General features: G+C 34.5%; 3 protein-coding genes and 1 long non-coding RNA gene across 8 annotated transcripts in view; 2 read left to right on the plus strand and 2 right to left on the minus strand.

Annotated features, from left to right (window-relative positions):
- Positions 1-201: 201 nt before the first annotated feature.
- LOC132625054 (uncharacterized) lies at positions 202-2,561 on the minus strand. Its single transcript, XR_009576627.1, has 3 exons — positions 2,246-2,561; positions 1,777-1,823; positions 202-569 (listed from the first exon to the last, which is right to left on the minus strand). It is a non-coding gene; the product is annotated as an uncharacterized LOC132625054 (long non-coding RNA).
- Positions 2,562-4,490: 1,929 nt separating this feature from the next.
- On the plus strand, positions 4,491-9,654 carry LOC132625050 (amino acid transporter AVT6A-like). 2 transcript variants are annotated; one of them, XM_060339821.1, is made up of 6 exons: positions 4,491-4,649; positions 5,532-6,017; positions 6,125-6,277; positions 6,500-6,703; positions 7,620-8,085; positions 9,150-9,654. In XM_060339821.1, exons 2-6 carry the CDS (start codon positions 5,588-5,590, stop codon positions 9,286-9,288), a joined length of 1,392 nt encoding a protein of 463 aa, XP_060195804.1. In that variant the 5' UTR covers positions 4,491-4,649; positions 5,532-5,587; the 3' UTR covers positions 9,289-9,654. The 2 variants fall into 2 exon arrangements, with proteins under 2 accessions (XP_060195804.1, XP_060195805.1); XM_060339822.1 differs by lacking the exon at positions 4,491-4,649 and adding an exon at positions 4,821-4,975.
- Positions 9,655-10,943: 1,289 nt separating this feature from the next.
- Positions 10,944-14,379, plus strand: LOC132625052 (biogenesis of lysosome-related organelles complex 1 subunit 2). Of its 2 annotated transcripts, none has more exons than XM_060339827.1 (3): positions 10,944-11,097; positions 13,320-13,425; positions 13,979-14,379. In XM_060339827.1, exons 2-3 carry the CDS (start codon positions 13,348-13,350, stop codon positions 14,243-14,245), a joined length of 345 nt encoding a protein of 114 aa, XP_060195810.1. In that variant the 5' UTR covers positions 10,944-11,097; positions 13,320-13,347; the 3' UTR covers positions 14,246-14,379. The 2 variants fall into 2 exon arrangements, with proteins under 2 accessions (XP_060195810.1, XP_060195809.1); XM_060339826.1 differs by lacking the exon at positions 10,944-11,097 and adding an exon at positions 12,595-12,749.
- Positions 14,380-15,641: 1,262 nt separating this feature from the next.
- Positions 15,642-18,611, minus strand: part of LOC132625051 (uncharacterized) — a 4,322-nt gene continuing 1,352 nt past the window's right edge. For 2 of the 3 annotated variants that reach the window (XM_060339824.1, XM_060339823.1), the window contains 4 exons: positions 17,001-17,037; positions 16,683-16,919; positions 16,529-16,576; positions 15,642-16,301 (listed from right to left, as the gene is read on the minus strand). In XM_060339824.1, the coding sequence (XP_060195807.1) occupies positions 15,984-16,301; positions 16,529-16,576; positions 16,683-16,919; positions 17,001-17,037 (640 nt within the window). In that variant the 3' untranslated portion in view covers positions 15,642-15,983. The remainder of the gene's footprint in view (positions 16,302-16,528; positions 16,577-16,682; positions 16,920-17,000; positions 17,038-18,611) is intronic. The other variant, XM_060339825.1, reaches the window with a different exon arrangement.

The raw sequence follows: 18,611 nt of genomic DNA on the forward strand, positions 1-18,611 counted from the left end.
CCAATAAAATAGCGGGACTCACTTCGTGAATCAAATAAATTACTCTTTTGTCTCAATTTATGATATACTTTTTGATTTACGAGATTCAAACGGCATGAATTTTGATCAATATTTTAAGATATATTTTTTTCACCAAATTGATATGAGAAAATTTTTTGTCACGACCCAACTAGGGGCCGCGACGGGTACCCGATACTTGTACTGAACACCCCTTATCTCATATCATACTTTTACTACTAGGTGGGCCGTATAGACTATACCGTATTTTTTTTTCTCTTTTTTTTTGTTGCTTAACGCTAACATTAATGGCATAATTGTAAACATGGACTTATAAACTTTGCTAGCACGTTATACAACGACGAGGACAACAAAAGTACAAAACATCTGACTGTACATATCGGTCTACGAGCCTCTAAACATAGTACACATATACATAGGAAGGGCCGAGTACTGCCGTGCCCGAATATATACACAAAATACTACCAAGGGACTGAGGCTCCGGGATAACTGGAGCGCTGCCACTTACTGCTGATAGAACTCCTAGGAATCAGGTCCGTCTACCTGCTGACCTGCGCGGCATGAAACGCAGCGTCCACAAGAAGGGACGTCAGTACAAATAGTGTACCGAGTATGTAAGGCATAAAAGATAATACAAGCAGGAACATAGAGTACGATTAACAATATCATGAGGTCGTAGGACATATAATGAGGCTAGAAAGTGACCTGTACGTAGGAACGCCCCTTTTAGGCCAGATACCGTGCATGCTTGTCTTTCCCTTTTTAAAACGTTCCTTTTTCATAGGCATAGAAAATAGGGTTTATATCATGTCATGTTTTATCATATTATATCCTATCATCTCATAGCGTGTCGTATCATATCATGTCGTAGCATATCATATCATAGTATATTATGTCATAGCATAGCGTATCATGTCATAGCATAGCGTATCATGTCATAGCATAGCGTGTCATAGCGTATCATGTCATAGCATAGCATGTCATAGCGTATCATATCATAGCATAGCATGTCATAGCGTATCATATCATAGCATATCAGGTCATGTCATAGCATATCATATCATAGCATATCAGGTCATGTCATAGCATATCATATCATAGCATATCAGGTCATGTCATAGCATAGCACCGAACAATGTCGGCTCGCCCACATAGCGCCGAAATACCGGCTCGCCCATATATCCCGCGTCCGGGCATCCCGCGTCTAGGATGATAAGCTAGCTGACCAGGTGGCAATGAAACATGTTTCCCTTCCCATTCCCCCATGTATCCCTTCCCCCTATCCCATGTTCATATACATATCTTATATACATATACATATCTTATATACATATACATGTTTTATATACATATACATATTTCCATTAGAATGGTACAGTACTTATCGTTTGATAATCGGAACGAGGATCAAAAGTTTCCTTTGGATTCTACTCCAAAATAAGTCAAACGGAGCAATAGGGAAAATCAGGGAACAATGGGCCCACCTCGGGTCAAATGAGGCGGCGTACCAAATTTACGTACATTATATTTCATGACGTCACTTGTGAGGGTTTTAAGGTAGTCGGGTCATATTTATGCCAGTTCTAGATGTTTAGGAAGTTTTTCCAATATTTTACACAATTTCTAATTCAATTCTACTGAATGAAAAAGGGAAAACTTTAGGTGCGGATTCCGGAGAATGGAGTTGTCCCCGAGGTTCATATCCAACCTAGTATATCTAGGACATGCCAAAAGAAGAAATGGGATAGCTTTACATACCTGATGAATGTTATTCGTAATCTCGTTCGCTTTGTCGCCCCTTTAGCCTATTTAATATAAAAGTAATGCTATCGTTAGTAACTGTGCTTTCTAGTTCGTAAATTCGTATCCCATCGCTTATAGAACTCATTTTTTCTTAACTTATACTTTCTCGTTAAAGGGTTTTCCCTTATTAAGGACTTAACGAAAATCGGGCAGCATTTCCCCTATATATTCGCCTAACCCGAATTTTCAATTATTCTTCTGTTAACACAGAAATACCAACAACCGAGATATACATATAAAATTCTTACAATCCAGCCCATAACAATTCCAACAACCCAACAACTTCTCTAAATTCATTTCAGCCCACAATTTCCTATAACACCGATTTCATGCGTTTTCTTAATTTCAATTTCGTCCAATCCAATTCTAATAATTCCATTACAATACAATTAACAAATTACGTCATAAAACGAGAAAATATTACCTTAATTGATGAATCTATCAACCACCCTTTTCACTTGAACTTGCCAAGAACAATCTTGCTTCCGTTAGATATTTGAACAAGAACTATATTTGCTTTCATAAAATAAGTATGAAACGTTGCTCCATAAGTTCTTGAGATTTTTTTTTTTCTGGTTACGTTTGGAAATTGCTCCCAGCATAAGAAAATAGCTACTGTCAAGTGCCAACGTTTAATTCTCTCAATGACTTGTCGTCAAAATCAATGAAAATGGGTGTTGGAAATATTTAGTCTAATTGATATATAAGAAGACATGTGTCCCTTATATTACTCATCCCTTAAGAATTAAATTAGTTTTTTTTTTGTATGTATATCTTTGTCTGTACTTATTGATTGAGGAAAAGAACCTCATATCACTTTTGTGATTAATCACACATGGCACCTTTTTTTTTATCCATTTATACGTAATCTAAGGGTGCCACCAAATATTAATCATGCATGCCTATGCATATATTAATGTACCAGCTGCCCCACTCGTCAAGAGCACGCGTGGATTGGTGTCCCACTCACCATCATGTCATTAACTTAATTTATTTCTTTATCTCACTACAATCCAACATTTAATCAAATACACATAATTAATTTTTGCACTCAATTTAGTTAAATAATAAATTATTTTTGGATACCCTTTATATACTAATTATCGTAATCATGTGGTATATCACTAATTCATAGCCTCACTTGCCACACATAAAATATTATTTCCAACGCGGAATGTAACATTTTTAATTTATAGTAAAATATTGAGTTAATTTAATCCAATTTAATTTCAAAGTTTAATTAAAGTGACTATCGAAAAGTGAAAAATATAATATAAATTGAAATGAGGAGTATTGGCTTTGGTTAATGCAGTGGTATAATATGAATATATAATAATATACTACTACTAGAAGTACTACGATTTATAAGATAATCATTTGATTTTTACAACTGATTTTGAAAATGATTGTAACATCAAATCATGAATGTACATTGTGTATTTGATATAAACTTAGTTCTGGATGAGTTAATTACGTAGTTAATTTTTCAAACAAATGCAAAAGTTTCAACAGTTATAGCTTTACAAAATCAGAACATTATTCAAAGTTCAAACACTTAACCTGTTGCGCAGTTTATTTTAAAAGCAACTCTGTCAAGTATTGTAGGTATCACAAGAAAAAAGAAATAGTCACATATAGTGCTTTACGAAATTAAGTGCAATGCACATATCATTTATACTTTTATTTTGACTTTAATATATGTACTAATTCTTAAATTAGATTGTTTGATTCAGTGCCATAAATAGGCGCAAAATAAGCATTTCACGTTATATAACTAAAATCATAGGTACTGCACGTTAACTAAAATCATAGGTATTTCACGTTACTACAAGTCTACAACTAATATCACGAAGAACTTTTTTGCGATTTGTGACATAAATTAACCGTAGATCATCTTGTTAAAATAAAATAAAAAATTTAAAATTAAATTATATATTAAATATGAGAAGTATCATTCTTTTTTAAAACTAACTAAATGTGTAAGAATGTCCAAAAAGAAAATCGGGAGAGGCAAAGTATTTTTTTTAAGGAAAGGGGACAGATGGTTGCCCAAAAGAATTTTTTATGAAAGAAGAAAAGAAAAGGAAAGGGAAAAACAACACAAAATACCCTAAAATGTAAAATATTGAGTTTCTCATCCCCCTTCCTAAGCTAATTTCGCTTTTTATCTAAACGGCTGAAAATATTTACTCGAATATTCCTCGTCCGAAATCCTACCTTTATGATACCATCATAGTATATTTATATATCATGATGGCATCATGAATGACTACGAGAAGGACTGATGCAGTCCTCCACTATATCGTCTCAGTATATTTATGTATCATGATGGTATTATAGAGAACTGAGGGGTGTCACATTGAAGGATTGAAGTAGTCCTCACGATACCATCACCGTATATGTATATATAAGATGATGTATCATAGAGTTTTTGTTTTTTTTAAAAAATGTGTCTTTTGGATAAATGAACATGAAACATCTCATACCATATTGATATCATAATTTTGGGTCATTTCGGGTAAATAGTTTCAAGCCACGAAAGTAAGAAGTAGTTAACTTTTTTTTTTTTTTTAGGACAACGACGTTCATTTAAAAAAAAAAAAAAAAGTCCAACCCAATGAATTTTGGAATTTCTTTTCCTTTTTCTTTTTTCCTATGAAAATTGGAATTCACATGGAGTATATAACTATTCTGCAGAGAATTTCAGTTATCATAATCACCAGTGGTAACCAAATAGCACCAACCTTCTTCATTTCTCAAGAAGGAGGGTAGATCTATTAACAACTTGTTAATAGACACACCCTTCTCTTGTTAAACAAAAATTAAAGGTATCATCATCAATTTTAAATTAATTACATGAAATCCTTAATACCCTTTTACCTAATACGAACATACAAGTAGTAGTAATATATTACTATGGAAATAAATTTTTGCTAAGCCCTTCAGTGCCACATACTTTTTCTTTTGTCATCTTCAATATCAGAAATCTTTATGGCCTACTGTTTTTTTTTTCTTAACGTCGTTGTCAAATGGAACTGTACATATGAATAATAACAATACTAATACAATAATTCATTGCCCTCCATCTCTCTATATCTTGTCTCTTATACTAAGATGAAATCCATTGAATTTTAGTTTAATCAATTTCATCTTGGTATGGTTCTTGGTCTTTACTATTTTCTGATTAGCTACTGATTCTTGATTCATTCTGTTTTGGGAATTTAATTTTCTGTTCAGTTTCCTTCTTATCTAAATTCCCTAGCTTTTTAGTTAATTGTCATCCATTTCTGGTAGGTTTTAAGTTTTGAGTACTTAGAATTATGCAGATCAAGTTGATTTTGTTTTGGTGAATGCTTAATTATGTTTAGTGCTAATTGCTTTATTGATTTCTCCATGAGAAATTAAAAAAAAAACTGATCTTTATCAATATCATTGATAGTGATTGGTATGGTGAATGGCATGTTTGGGGCTTTAAAAATTTGATTTTTATTTTGTAGTATGTTGTTTTGTTTTGGGAAAATGAACTAGTATGGCATTCTTGGAGCTTCACTAGTTCAATTCATTCTTTTAGTTGTTTGAAGTTTGTATATTAGAATGTTATAATACTGGCTGATATTATTTAAGCTAGCCAAACTAGTTTGAGATTGAAGTGTTGTTATTGTAGCCTTTTGTAATAATAATGGCTGATATTTGGTACTTGTCATGTGCAGATATTTTCTAAAGAAACCAATAAGTAAAAGGTTGTGTGTATATTTCTGAATTCAATATGACGACTGGAAACCTTAAACATGCGAAAGAGAAGAAATCACGAAAAAGCAAACAAGCAGTGGTTGATGAGCAATCACCATTATTGCCTACTAAGCATAAGGAAGATGCTGGATTCGATGAGTTCGATGGGGCTTCCTTTAGTGGGGCTGTATTTAATTTATCAACAACAATTGTTGGTGCAGGAATCATGGCCTTGCCTGCGACTATGAAGTCATTAGGTCTTGTTCTTGGGATTGCTATGATCATATTCATGGCTTTTCTGACAGAAGCTTCAATTGAGTTGTTGATTAGATTTAGCAGGACTTCTAAATCAGCTTCTTATGGAGGTCTTATGGGCGACACTTTTGGAAAGTATGGGAAGATGTTGCTTCAAGTATGTGTACTTGTAAACAACATAGGCGTTCTTGTTGTATACATGATTATCATAGGTAGGTACAAATAATTAGCTGAACAGCCCTTTGAGCTTACATGTGTTTATCACTTTCATACTCTATTTAAGGCTGTTCTAATCACTCTTTATATTGTCCACTTAAAGGTGATGTGCTCTCTGGAACAAACTCAAGTGGAGTTCACCATGCTGGTGTCCTGGAAGGGTGGTTTGGGGCTCAATGGTGGAATAGTCGGTTCTTTATTCTTCTTGTCACCACTCTTGGCATATTTGCACCATTGGCTTCCTTGAAGCGTATAGGTGAGTTCCTTCCAGTGTATCTCAGGTTCTTGAAGGTACACTTTAATTTCCAAATCTTTACCTTTATAATGCTATTTTATCACTTGAATCTGAGAATTAATTAGTCAATTGGGTATTTATGGAATCTGGTTGCTGTTTGGTGAGTTCAATAGAATTCTATTTCTGACTCTTAAGGGACTCAAGCCCAGATTAGCACTTACTCTTCTTTATTTTGCTTTGCAGATTCATTGAGATTTACGTCTGCATTATCAGTCGCCTTGGCTGTTGTCTTCCTGGTCGTGACTGTGGGAATTACCGTATTTAAGCTAATGAATGGAACCATTCTTATGCCCAGATTGCTTCCTGATGTGTTTGACATGACATCATTCCTTAAGCTCTTTACTGTTGTTCCTGTACTCGTTACCGCATATATATGCCACTACAATGGTATGTAATCCGTAGCCCAACTATATTTTTATGCATATGTTGCCATTTCTATGCTTCTTTGAAAGAAAAGCTATACAAGGTTTTCTGCCAAATTAGATAAAGTTACATGAAGCATTTCTAGTATAGTATCTTCACTACCTGCCGCTGGTAAATCTTAACTTGATGCTTTACCATAGTCTCTGTACTTTATTAACCAAAATATATCTCAAATGTAAGTGCAGATAGGATCTATTGTGTTGAAACTTGAAAGTTCTATAATTGCAAAATTTTCTTTATTTGGTGCATTTTAACCTTTGATGATTCATCAGTGATATTTCATATTTCAAGTTTAATAATCCTTGCATTGTGACTGCCCTACTCTTGTATCTTTTAGTCTATCCTAATAATTTTATTTGTCTGTTAATCACTATACATACTATCTCAAACAATTGGTATTAATTAACTTAAATAATCCAACTGTGTGCTATTTTGGTTTTAATCTACATTCATTCAACCAACTGCTCCATGTTACTACTCTCTCCATCCTAATTTATGTTACATTGCTTCCTTTTTAGTTAGTCCCAAAAAGAATGACATATTTCTGTATTTACTAACTATTTTACTTTAAACTTCCCATTTACTCTTACTGAAATGATTTATAGCCACAATTTACACCACAAGTTTCAAAAGTTTTTCTTTCATTCTTAAACTCCGTGCCCAGTCAAACACCTTCACATAAATTGGGACAGAGGTAGTATATATTATCTTACGTATCTCTTATTGACTTCAATGTAATATTCTATTCCACTTTTCTTCCTTATTCGAAATGCTAGTCATATTGGAAAATTTTATAGCTAAAGGAAAGTTAACTCTTCATCATACAATTAGAAATGCAACATTAAGAAATACTCATTTCTGAGAGTGATAATTTTTGCAGTTCACTCCATAGAAAATGAACTTGAAGACAGCACACAGATCAGAGCGGTGGTGCAAAGCTCGCTTGCTCTTTGCTCAAGCGTGTACGTGTTGACGAGCTTGTTTGGTTTTCTCTTATTTGGTGATGCAACCCTTGATGACGTGCTTGCCAACTTCGATACAAATCTTGGAATTCCATTGGGCTCCGTGCTCAATGATGTTGTTCGTGTCAGCTATGCTGCCCACCTGATGCTTGTCTTTCCCATTGTCTTTTATCCATTGAGGCTTAACTTGGACGGTCTTCTCTTTCCTTCTGCAAGGCCTCTGACTTTTGACAATTTGAGATTTGCATCGATCAGCAGTGGGCTCATAGCCATCATCTTTCTGGGTGCAAATTTCATCCCAAGCATCTGGGATGCTTTTCAATTCACTGGGGCAACTGCTGCTGTTTGCATTGGGTTCATATTTCCTGCTGCTATTACTCTCAGGTAAAACCATTTTTATTAGAGAATTTATTCCAGCTTGTTAGCTTGTTTTAATATTTTTCTTATCCAAAACCTCAGATCTAAATCTTGCATAGAGATCTTGTTAATTTTCTCAGCCAGACTGAAAGGCAAAGTGGGAACATAAGGATGCTCCATCAGGAGCAAGTCTTAGTTCCACATATTGGAATTAAACATTCACTAGATTAAAGTCCTTCCGAATTTTGATTGTGGCATGTTGACTGTCATCCTGTGACATTGTGACTAATAAAAATAGATTAATGTCTTTTACTAGGGCATTTGATGAACTTATAATTTTAGGTTGTAACATGCTTATTTGTCATTTTCCTAGTAAAGCCATTAACCTCATCTTAGTTTCGGGGATGCTTACATTCCTATTAGTGTATTTAGTTAAGTCAGGAGGTAGTTGTTGCTGCTTATGTGCACCTTCCTTTCTTTCTGAAATGGCTAAGTTGGAACTAGCACTTGCACATCTAACTTCTGTATTTGGGGGAGTTTGGTCCAGAAACAGCTGATATTTACTGTCAGTATAAAGTTTAGAGCGTTCCTTCTTTATGCTTATATATGGCTTCTTGGGAGTTAAGAAGTCGTGTCCCGAGAAACATATGCTAGTAAGAACAGTCTTTAATCCTTTGTTTTTTTTAAATCCATTGAAAGGGCGAGAATTTGGCATTTATGTACAGGTTTCTGTGAACAGATACTGGTGTTAAAGAATAAAACATGCAAATAGTGTTTCCCTTTTCTATCCTTTTCTTTTCTCAGTGTTACCTGCTAAGCCCTTGAGCTGTCTTAATTAGACATTCATAGACAAGGCTAAGGAGTTTTTGGGTATTGTAACTTTGTGGTTTGGCTTTGTTGGTACTGTTGTTGATCAAGTAAGTTGTAATTCAGTATCTAAATATTGTAGCGGTCAAAATTTTAAGATCTATTAGGATGATCACGTGTACTTGTCAATTTAGTTTTGCCATGTTTCCTGTCCCTCCCGGTCCCTGTCCCCGAATACTTCTCCTTCCCATTTACTGATCAAGCTGCTGTATATCATGTTCCAGAGATCGATATGGCATAGCAACAAAGAAGGACAAGATCTTGTGTATATTTATGATTGTCCTTGCTGTCTTTTCAAACGTGGTGGCCATATATAGTGATGCCTTGTCTTTGATTAAGAAGAATTCATCACCAATCGAGTGATTTCGCATGTTGCCTGCTAGCAATAATTGAGATGGAACCATCACACGTATTCCTGGCTAAGATATACTGAAGATAGGATCATTATCGCGCAGGAGATGGTGCATTTCCTTGAAGTTGCTGATTCGCGATTTTTAATAAGTTTATATATATGTTACATATCAAAACATGAGTAGCTCTGCTCAAGATGTATCAAATCCTGGCATTCATGTGCTATTAAGTTAGCGGTTTGTATTACATAAATGATGTCTCTAAATCGGAATGAGAAAACAGTCAGTGGGTGACTTGAATATAGAGTTGTAGGCAAGTATTTGTTTTTTCCCCCTTCATGTATTGATATCCATGGTGATGGTTGATGGACTTTTTACATGGTGATGCATTCTTGCCTTTTAACTTTTACAGACTGCTAGTTACACACACACACACACACACAAAAAAAAAAAAAAAAACCCTTTTACAGACTGATCTGAGCTGTACAAAAAAGTAGTATAATTTACCTCTTCAGATAAAAATGGTAAAAAGAATACATTTTGACGTGTTGATTAAAGTTCACTTAATTTGGATAGTGAGAGCTGAAAAATATCCAACATTTGGTGGAGAAATAAATAAATTCAGACAAATTACATAGAGACAAGCACCCAAGTTTAAATAAGATTAAGGATATCAAACTAGGTAATGCTACTAATATATAGTCTCTGCGTCTCATAATAAGTGTCACCTTAGCAAAAAACACTCACATTAAGAAACCAATAATGCAATGTGAAGTTTACCAAATTACCCTTACATAATAAAAATAAATTACTTTTACATTTTGATTAGAGCATGCACAAGAAGTAAACCTTTTGATATTGGAAATTCAGCAACGCCAAGTTACTACGTGGCTTTTCTAATCATCATTTAGATATTACTTTATTGTCTAGGGTAGAATTGGAAAAACTAGTTAATTTATGTCTTGGTTTCCTAAGGTGACACTTATTATGAGATAAATTTCTTTGACTAAGTTGACACTTATTATGGGACGGAGGGAGTATCACTCTATTCTCAAAATACTTATATAGATTGATAATTGGTTCATCCGAACCCCCTTCAGCTGAAAATTATTATACATGGTTAATTTTTTGTTATGTATATATAGTAAATATTAAACCTCTCTTAATTTCTTCGTGTATTTACTTCTTCATATCTTGAACTAAATCCTGGCTCCGCCATTAGTTAGACTACGTATTCTTTAACATATTTGACTCTGATCTATGTCAACACGATAAATTATGTCACATTTTTTATAATAATTTAGTACATGTCGACTAACTTTGGAAAAAACTTTCATGATTTTTATAATTATTCATAATATTTTGACTAACTTTGACATGTCATGTTAAATTATGGTTCATTGTTAGATTTACTATATGTTTTATACGATTCAGAGTAAACTTGGTAATTTTAATCATAGTAATGTACTAATTAATGTTAGGATCAATCTATGATCATCTAATAACCTGATACATGTAACTTGCGACCTTCTATTAGCATAGACGTCATTTTAGTCCTAATTTTGTACACTACCAATATATAAAAAAAAACATCTAATTAATTTGACCTACAACGATATAATAATAAATTTAATATAAAAAATCTAAAAGATTGAAATAATAATTATTTCATATTAAATTGGATAAATAGTGGGGAAAAAAATGCTTTTCTTCTCCTAGTTTGTATATGGAGTATAAAATGACTTAAATACATTGTGTGTTTTGTCATCAGCAGAAGACGACTCTCCATTTCATACTTGTCTTTCTCCGGTCATCAGCAAAGGTATTTATACTTTAAGCTTCGTATCGTCTCTCAATTTGTTAAATGTTTCTGTCTTTCATCAAACGGGGAATAATTAACTCAAATTGAATCTATTTCTTGAAGATTATTGAACCCAATTGAAAGATTAATCACCTTCCCCGAACAAAAGGGGAAAAAAAATGGAAGGTTTGGTTAGAATCTCGTGTGCTTGGGGGTGTTATTTTTATTGCTTATATAGGACTGTTAACAATTTTTTGTAGTTAGTATAATTAATGCACTAAATATAGGCTGTTTCTTGTAATTCATGAAAATAGCCTTGTGTGTTGTTGATGATTCGTTGCAGAATCTGCTATTAAGGATATATTGCAAGTAACATTAAACGGAAGAAGGCCAAATATTCCCTTTAAGTATTCGAAATTGAGCAGATATGCCATTTGTTAATAGTTTAGCTCAAATATGTTCTTACTGTTCAATAGTTGGTCTAAATATGCACTTAATTCATCTGGAGCCCCTAATTAACCGATTAATAAGCGAAAAAGGGTCAAATATGCCCTTAGAGTATGTGAAATTGAGGAGTAGATATGCCCTTAAAGTATTAGCATCCAATCATAGACTAATTGGTTTCACAAGAAACAAAAGACCTCCTCTTTTCCTTTTTGTTTTTTGGTTAAACTTAAAAAGAGGTAAGAGTCTTCAGATATTCTTCTCTCTATCTAGTTGGAGAAACTAATATTTCTGTTCGAGTCTAGTCTCTATGGTGTCCTTGCCTGAGGTAGTGCATTACCAAGCAAGAATGATGAATCTCAATCTTGTGATGTAGTTTTAAGTTCGTGGGTAAATGCAAAGAGAGGTGTTAGTCATAGGTTCTTGCATAGTTTCATGACACAGGATCCTTACAATTCATGTTGTATCACCCTTTGAGACATGAAACGAAAGCCTTTTGTGTACACCTATAGTCTAGTTAATCCGTGCTATATCCTTCTCCGCTCTCAAATCCCTGAAGATTAAAATGTTTCTCTGTGTGGGTTGCTTTGTGTCGTGCCATCTTCTGTCTCTCTTACTCTTGACATGCTATCTTTTTCTTTTTTTTCCGGATAAGTAATAAAACACACAAAAGTTTCCTCCGATACTCAGCTATGTAGTGAACTAATAAATTCCATTAGAACAGCTCTATCATTTACATCTTCTAGATTACATAGAATAAGCTAAAAATGATAGTACTGAATTTCAAACTTGCGTTTGGTCTTTCTCCTTCCTTCAAAACATCTGCAATTCCTATACCTCAGCACTACCCTCAAATGGGAAGCTGGGATTGTGTACCTAAGATCTTAATATGTATTTATGATTTAGGTTTTCTTGCTTTCCAGCTAAGTGGAGTGTCTATAAGTGTCTTAGGCATCACTTAATGGATATTGTCTAGATTCAAAAGCATGCTCAATTATCTGTTGCTATTGATCAGTGCAAGATGAGATTAATTGGACTTTCCAACTCCTTTTTTTATCCAACTGGCCTTTGTTAGGCAAACATCACGCAACACGATTCAACCCAAGCAAGCTACTTTAAGTGGAGTTCTAATATTCTAAAGCATATGCAAGGGCCAAATATCATGCTTGGACAGAGTGTTGTAACATGCCGCTATAAATGTTTCTCGTTTATCACTATTCCATCTTGAGGTATCAACCACATGGCTGGACTTTCAATTTCCTGGTCATGGCAACTCTTTCTAAATCTGACATCCCAGCTATTATGTTGCTTGTATTGAGCAATGGTGGCTTCAGGAAATGAGGCAAAATTTGTACAATGGTAGCAATAACTGTTCTATACATACTATCTTGATGCTTTAGTATGAACTTTCCCTAGTCTACTCTACTCATGCTCCAAATTTTGACTTTTGCGAGTAATTTTTCTCAATGTAGATATTCCCTTAGTCTTGTGTCATTAGCACTCCAGTAATAATTTAAGGCGGTCAAATGTACAATTGAAAGTGGCAGTTACCTAGTTATTTATCTTTTTCTTGTGTACCCCTTCGGACATAATTGCTTTACAGTCAATCTCCACATAAAAACTCCATTCTTTCATTTTTGCTGGAATATGAAAAACTATTTTGTTGCTTTTATTTGTTTACAATATTCCAACACCAAGTTCCATATCTTTTGTTTTTGGTTGGTTATAATTTTCATGAAAAGACAAAACAACTTTAAAAGTATATCTACCAACATTAACCGAGTTTTCTCGACCCTCAGGCTCCTAAACAGTGAATTACTGCAAAAGATGGAGCAGGACCACTTGGCTGAGTCACTCAGTGACCTTTTCACGAATGTTTCCACGATGATTAGAGGCGAACTCCAGGTATAAGAAAGTCTGTTATTTGTATTTTTTTCAACACGCTGCTTTGTATATCGTGAATTCCATTTTCTTTTCTTTCACCAGGGATGTGAGGAGAGGGGGTTCTCATTTACTTAAGTTGATAATCTTCTGTAGAAATGAGTTTTTACTTCTCATTTGGTCCTACCTTCTTATCTTACTAAATTTGCAATTAGTGGTGCACCTACAAGTAGCAGCATGGACAGAATTTTCAAAGGAAATTAACCGTTATTTACATGTTTCTTGCACATTTTTCTCATGGTAATCATACTGCAACATTGCCATCCCAATAACAACTGACTAGTTTCCCTTAGTAGGCAGCTTAAAAATAATTTGCACAGATGGAGTGAAAGATTGCTTTTTGAAGAGTTTGACAAATGTGTAGTCGATAAATGATCAGTTAATGGTATTAACTATTTCTTGCAAGGAGAAAGTACTCTGGAAATTTTTGTTTCATAGTTTTCATTCCTGACCTTGCTATATTAGAAAATATTATTGCCCAATACAAGCTTATGCTGCTTTATTCATTGTATCCCAGGAAACGAACAATGTACTTGGACTTGTAGAAAAAATGAATACAAGAGTTGCTGAGGAATATAAAGGCTTTGGAGACGTGGCTTCAGGATTGAGGATCTTTGTGGAGCAATTGAAGTCTAAAAGTGGCAGCTTTGACGAGTATGTTCAACAGATTGACACGATAGAACAACAGGTTACAGAATTTGAAGCTGTTATTTCGATGCTTGATAAGTATGTTTCTCTGCTGGAATCCAAAGTGCAATCTGCTTACCAAATTCCTCCACCATGAATCAGCGGTTTTATCTTCTTCTTTTTTTCTTTCTATTGCAATACCTTAAGAGCTGTTCCTGGATCTTATTGAACTTGATATTTGTATGTTATCAAGCAATGCAATACAGATTAAAAAAAAAAAGAATTTACCAACCGTTTAATCTCAAACAGGAGGAGCTGAATGAGTTTATGTTATGTGCACTCGCAATGCATATATACCATCAGATTAAGTTGATAAATAACAAAGATCTTCAAATTCAGTTGATAAATAACTTAGAAATAGGTGGATAATAACCTGCAATAGCAGATTAGTTGCATGAATAATAGTGTACAATGCTCTACACAAATAGTGTAGTAACTTAAATCCTTGTCAAATATACATCCATCCAATGCCCGCAAAAGGGAAAAAAGGCTGGCGATAATTTTTGTAAGAACTTCTGGTTGGATTTATCCTTGTTTATCTTTTTGCAGTTTATATGAATACTTTTATTGTTCTTATTTACTCGTTCTTTTAAATTTTTTAGTATTCTCAATTCTCGTCTTTGCTTCTTGATTTCGCTGGAGGGCCAAAATCACTCAATTATGAAGATTGAAGTCCGAAGTACTAATAATTTTATCTTTTTTGCAAATGAGAAGAATTCCAATTCCCATGAAGTGTCACCCATGAATTGGTGCTCCTTTTTGTTGGTCATGATAATGCAATCTCAATATTCAACTAAATGATTTTAGAATTAACCGATCTCATTGTTTTACTTTAAGAAAAAAATTTGATACTACAATTGAACCAGAATTACTCTACCAAATTAGCTTCTTCAAAATCTTGAGTTAATCAACTGAAGTAATTTAATTGGCTCTGCCCAAAGGGTAAATTGAAGGAACCAAAGAACAATACTGTCAAATGCTTCTAAAATAATATCTTTTTTGTTATTAATCAAATAGTAGTAGTTAACAACTAAAACATCAGAACCGAATTCATGAATCTGCAAAGGTCTTAAAACCTAAAAGCCTAGCTATATACAACAGGAATTTGCTATAGGCAAAAACAGCGCTTCCTCGTCCCTGTATTGAGATGATTAAGTTTTATTTTTAGGTAAATGCACATACATAATCACAAAGACAATTTAATAAAATGTATACATGGCTAGCCTGTTAAGGCAATCTCATCTAGCTCACTGAAAAAGCGATATGGAAGATGACTACAAAAACAAGTAAAGCACCAGTAGTATCTTTCATTTGTTAAAGCAGTACAACAACATCATAGCTGGTGTATTCCCACAAGTGGGGACTGGGGAAGGTAGAATGTATGCAAACCTTGCTCCCACGTTTGTGGGGTAGAGAGGCGGGTTTCGATAGACCATCGGCTCAACGACGCAGTACCAAAAACAGGTTAAATGAAAAAAAATATCGGCAACAAATTGGCAAGATAACACACCAATGAAGCAATCATTTGTTAAAGCAGTTATCACACATTATACAAGATCATGCTAATTAGTACAAGGAAACAAAAGATGAAAAACACTCTTAGCCAGCTAATATAATATGACAGATCAAAAATGTTTCTTGCTTTCTTTGGTTGTTCTGAATTGTTATCTGCCCTTTCTGCTAGATCCATATTTTTGCTTAACGTTTCTTTCCTGTCCATGCTGGCTCTCAATATATCTCTCCGGTGTGTGCTTGTTTTTAGTTTTTCTCTCTGTTCTGTACTTGGTCCAAATTTCTCCTTCTGGTTTCTGCATGGCCTGCGTCCACAATCTCTGCTATTTCGACGTTTCAAGGTTTTTATCTATTGGGTCCATACTCTGTGCATTTCCATTGGTAGAAACCGTCAATTTCTCTCCATTGGTAGAAACCGTCGATTTCTCTCCGTTGGTAGAAGCCGTCAATTTCTCTCCATTGGTAGAAGCCGTTGATTTTTCAATAGCTGATATGAACTTCTTCAGATGTTTTATGTACTCGGGGTAGAGCTCTAAATCACAATGGTTACCTCCTTCAATCCACAACGGGTCATACTTTTGCTTACATAGATCAAACAACTGCTTACCATGGGAAAAATCCACAACATCATCCGCAGTGCCCTAGATATGTCAAAAGAATTCATATGGGGAGTTAGCTTGTAATTGTAGAATCAAGTGCCACATTGTAGTTCTTGATGCTAAAGAGTCAATTCATCCAAACTACAGGCCTTCTATCTCTACCATTCCCTCTGGTTTTGCTAATTTATCAACAGTTACTAATCCATGAAAAAAGAAAAATCGCTTTAAAGGTTATATGATATATTTACGAAGGGAATATGGATACTCACATGAATAATGAGGACTGGACATTCGACCAATGGTATCTTGTCAATGTTCTGCATTGAGAAAAGAAAGAAAAACAGCTAATTACAAGAAGGAAGAAGAAATACTAAAATTTGGTCATATAGAGTTCCACATAACTGCCATGAATAGAATGTTAACCTTAAATATGTCAAACCAGTATGTCTTCTTAACTGGATGCAAGACGCGAACTCCAGAGAGTATCGGGCTATGTAGAACCACAGCCCTCAATCTTGAGAAGCGAGATGCCAAATCTAATGTTGGTCCACTGCCAACAGACTGTCCATATAATATTATATCTTCCTCTTTCACCCCATATGTCTCTTCAAGACACTTATATGCAGCTTCTATGTCGGCATAAGTGTTCTGTTCACTTGGCTATGGAAAAATAAGAATACAGAGTCAAGTGCTTTCATCTGAAACTGCCTAAATTTAATCATCTGAAGAAATATTTCATACCTTGCCAGTGGACTGTCCATATCCTGAATAGTCATACCTGCCAGAAAAGAGAGGAAACTCACAAATTTTGAGGTAATTTGGATTTCATATATGTGTATCTTTTTCAAACTAAGTAAAGTTCCCAAAACTAACAACAACTCTTCCTTCAAGCTTCTCCCCGCCCCAAAGGTTCCGTTCAAATAAAATTAAGCACTCAGATTAAAAGAGAGGAGAGTAAGAAATCCAGTGAACAAGGAAAAGTGAGCATCTCCCGACTTTGAAGATCAGAAAGTCTCTGATGAACCTGAGATATTTCCAAGATGCTACACATCAATGTTACATGTTCTGTTATCTTTCAAAATCCACATAGCTAAGAAGAAAACATACGTTTTACCATAAAAGGAACAAGTTTCCTCAACATTAAGGCATATCCACCAGGTCGATCAAACGGGAGTTCCTAAACCATGTGAAAGTATCACTGCAACATCAAATTTGCAAAGGGAGGAGGGTAATACCAACAACAAGGAGATCATTTGTCCACTATTGTTCTCTTTGCATGAAATGGGCATATACAAAACAACTGGTAATAAGATCATCTTCCTGGGGTCAAAATTTACACATCAAATAGTGATACTAAAAGATTTACTGTGGCAAGCTCAAGCTCATTTCTGAATCACTAGATGCATCAACTACATTAGGCTTAAGGTAGCTTAACTCTATTTTAATTTGGCAAGCCCATACATAACAGATTCCCATAGCACTCTTACACGGAGTAGAATCCAGCATATAACCAACTCACTGTTTCAAATTCAGATTATATATGTATATAGAAAATTATATAGTTCAATACAAATTTTAAAATTCTCTTTTAATATGTAAATATGCACACACACACACACGTATATTAAGAAGTGCACCTACTTCTTTGAAATCCCAAAACCTCCATAGTGGAAGTAGGGACGATTTCTTGGGAATCCTACAAGATCTTTTTTCTCTGATAGATGGTCAGAACTTCATCTGGGTTCGAATCCTACTGAGAGGTCCAGTAGAGATCAGAAATTGTTGAAGAAACAACAAGATCTTTCTTTTGTCCGGGAAGAAGGGTGGGATCCGGACAAAATTGATGAAACGGAAGAAATCCGAGTGAATGGAAAGGACAAAATAAAGGATAAATTCCACTCTCAACTTACAGAGACAGGCTATAACAATATTAATACTAGTAATAGTCCAATTTATGATTATGAGGATTCTTATCTGAATAATAATAAGAAGGGGAATCCAGAAAATTTTAAATTGCAACTGCTTGATAAAGAAAATGAAAATAAAGATCTCTTCGGCTTTCAAAAACCTCTTGTGAGTCTTCTTTTCGATTATAATCGATGGAATCGACCATTTCGCTACATAAAGAATAACCGATTTGAACAGGCCGTAAGAACGGAAATGTCACAATATTTTTTTGACACATGTAAAAGTGATGGAAAACTAAGAATATCTTTTACATACCCACCAAGTTTATCAACTTTTTGGAAAATGATAAAAAGAAGGCTACCCCTATTGTCACTCTAAAGCGATCGGAAACGAAAGAAATGGTTAATATATTCAAGATAATTACGTATTTACAAAATACCGTCT

Source organism: Lycium barbarum, chromosome 12 (genome assembly GCF_019175385.1).
Source record: "Lycium barbarum isolate Lr01 chromosome 12, ASM1917538v2, whole genome shotgun sequence".
NCBI classification, from domain to species: domain Eukaryota; kingdom Viridiplantae; phylum Streptophyta; class Magnoliopsida; order Solanales; family Solanaceae; genus Lycium; species Lycium barbarum.

Bases quoted from the DNA above. Each gene is read 5' to 3' on its own strand.
- LOC132625050 (XM_060339821.1), top strand. From the start codon at position 5,588: ATGACGACTGGAAACCTTAAACATGCGAAAGAGAAGAAATCACGAAAA. The intron at 6,278-6,499 runs GTGAGTTCCTTC...TTTGCTTTGCAG, and splicing joins GGCTTCCTTGAAGCGTATAG to ATTCATTGAGATTTACGTCT. The intron at 8,086-9,149 runs GTAAAACCATTT...ATCATGTTCCAG, and splicing joins CCTGCTGCTATTACTCTCAG to AGATCGATATGGCATAGCAA.
- LOC132625052 (XM_060339826.1), top strand. From the start codon at position 12,718: ATGTTTCTCGTTTATCACTATTCCATCTTGAG. The intron at 12,750-13,319 runs GTATCAACCACA...CTCGACCCTCAG, and splicing joins TATCACTATTCCATCTTGAG to GCTCCTAAACAGTGAATTAC. The intron at 13,426-13,978 runs GTATAAGAAAGT...ATTGTATCCCAG, and splicing joins TGATTAGAGGCGAACTCCAG to GAAACGAACAATGTACTTGG.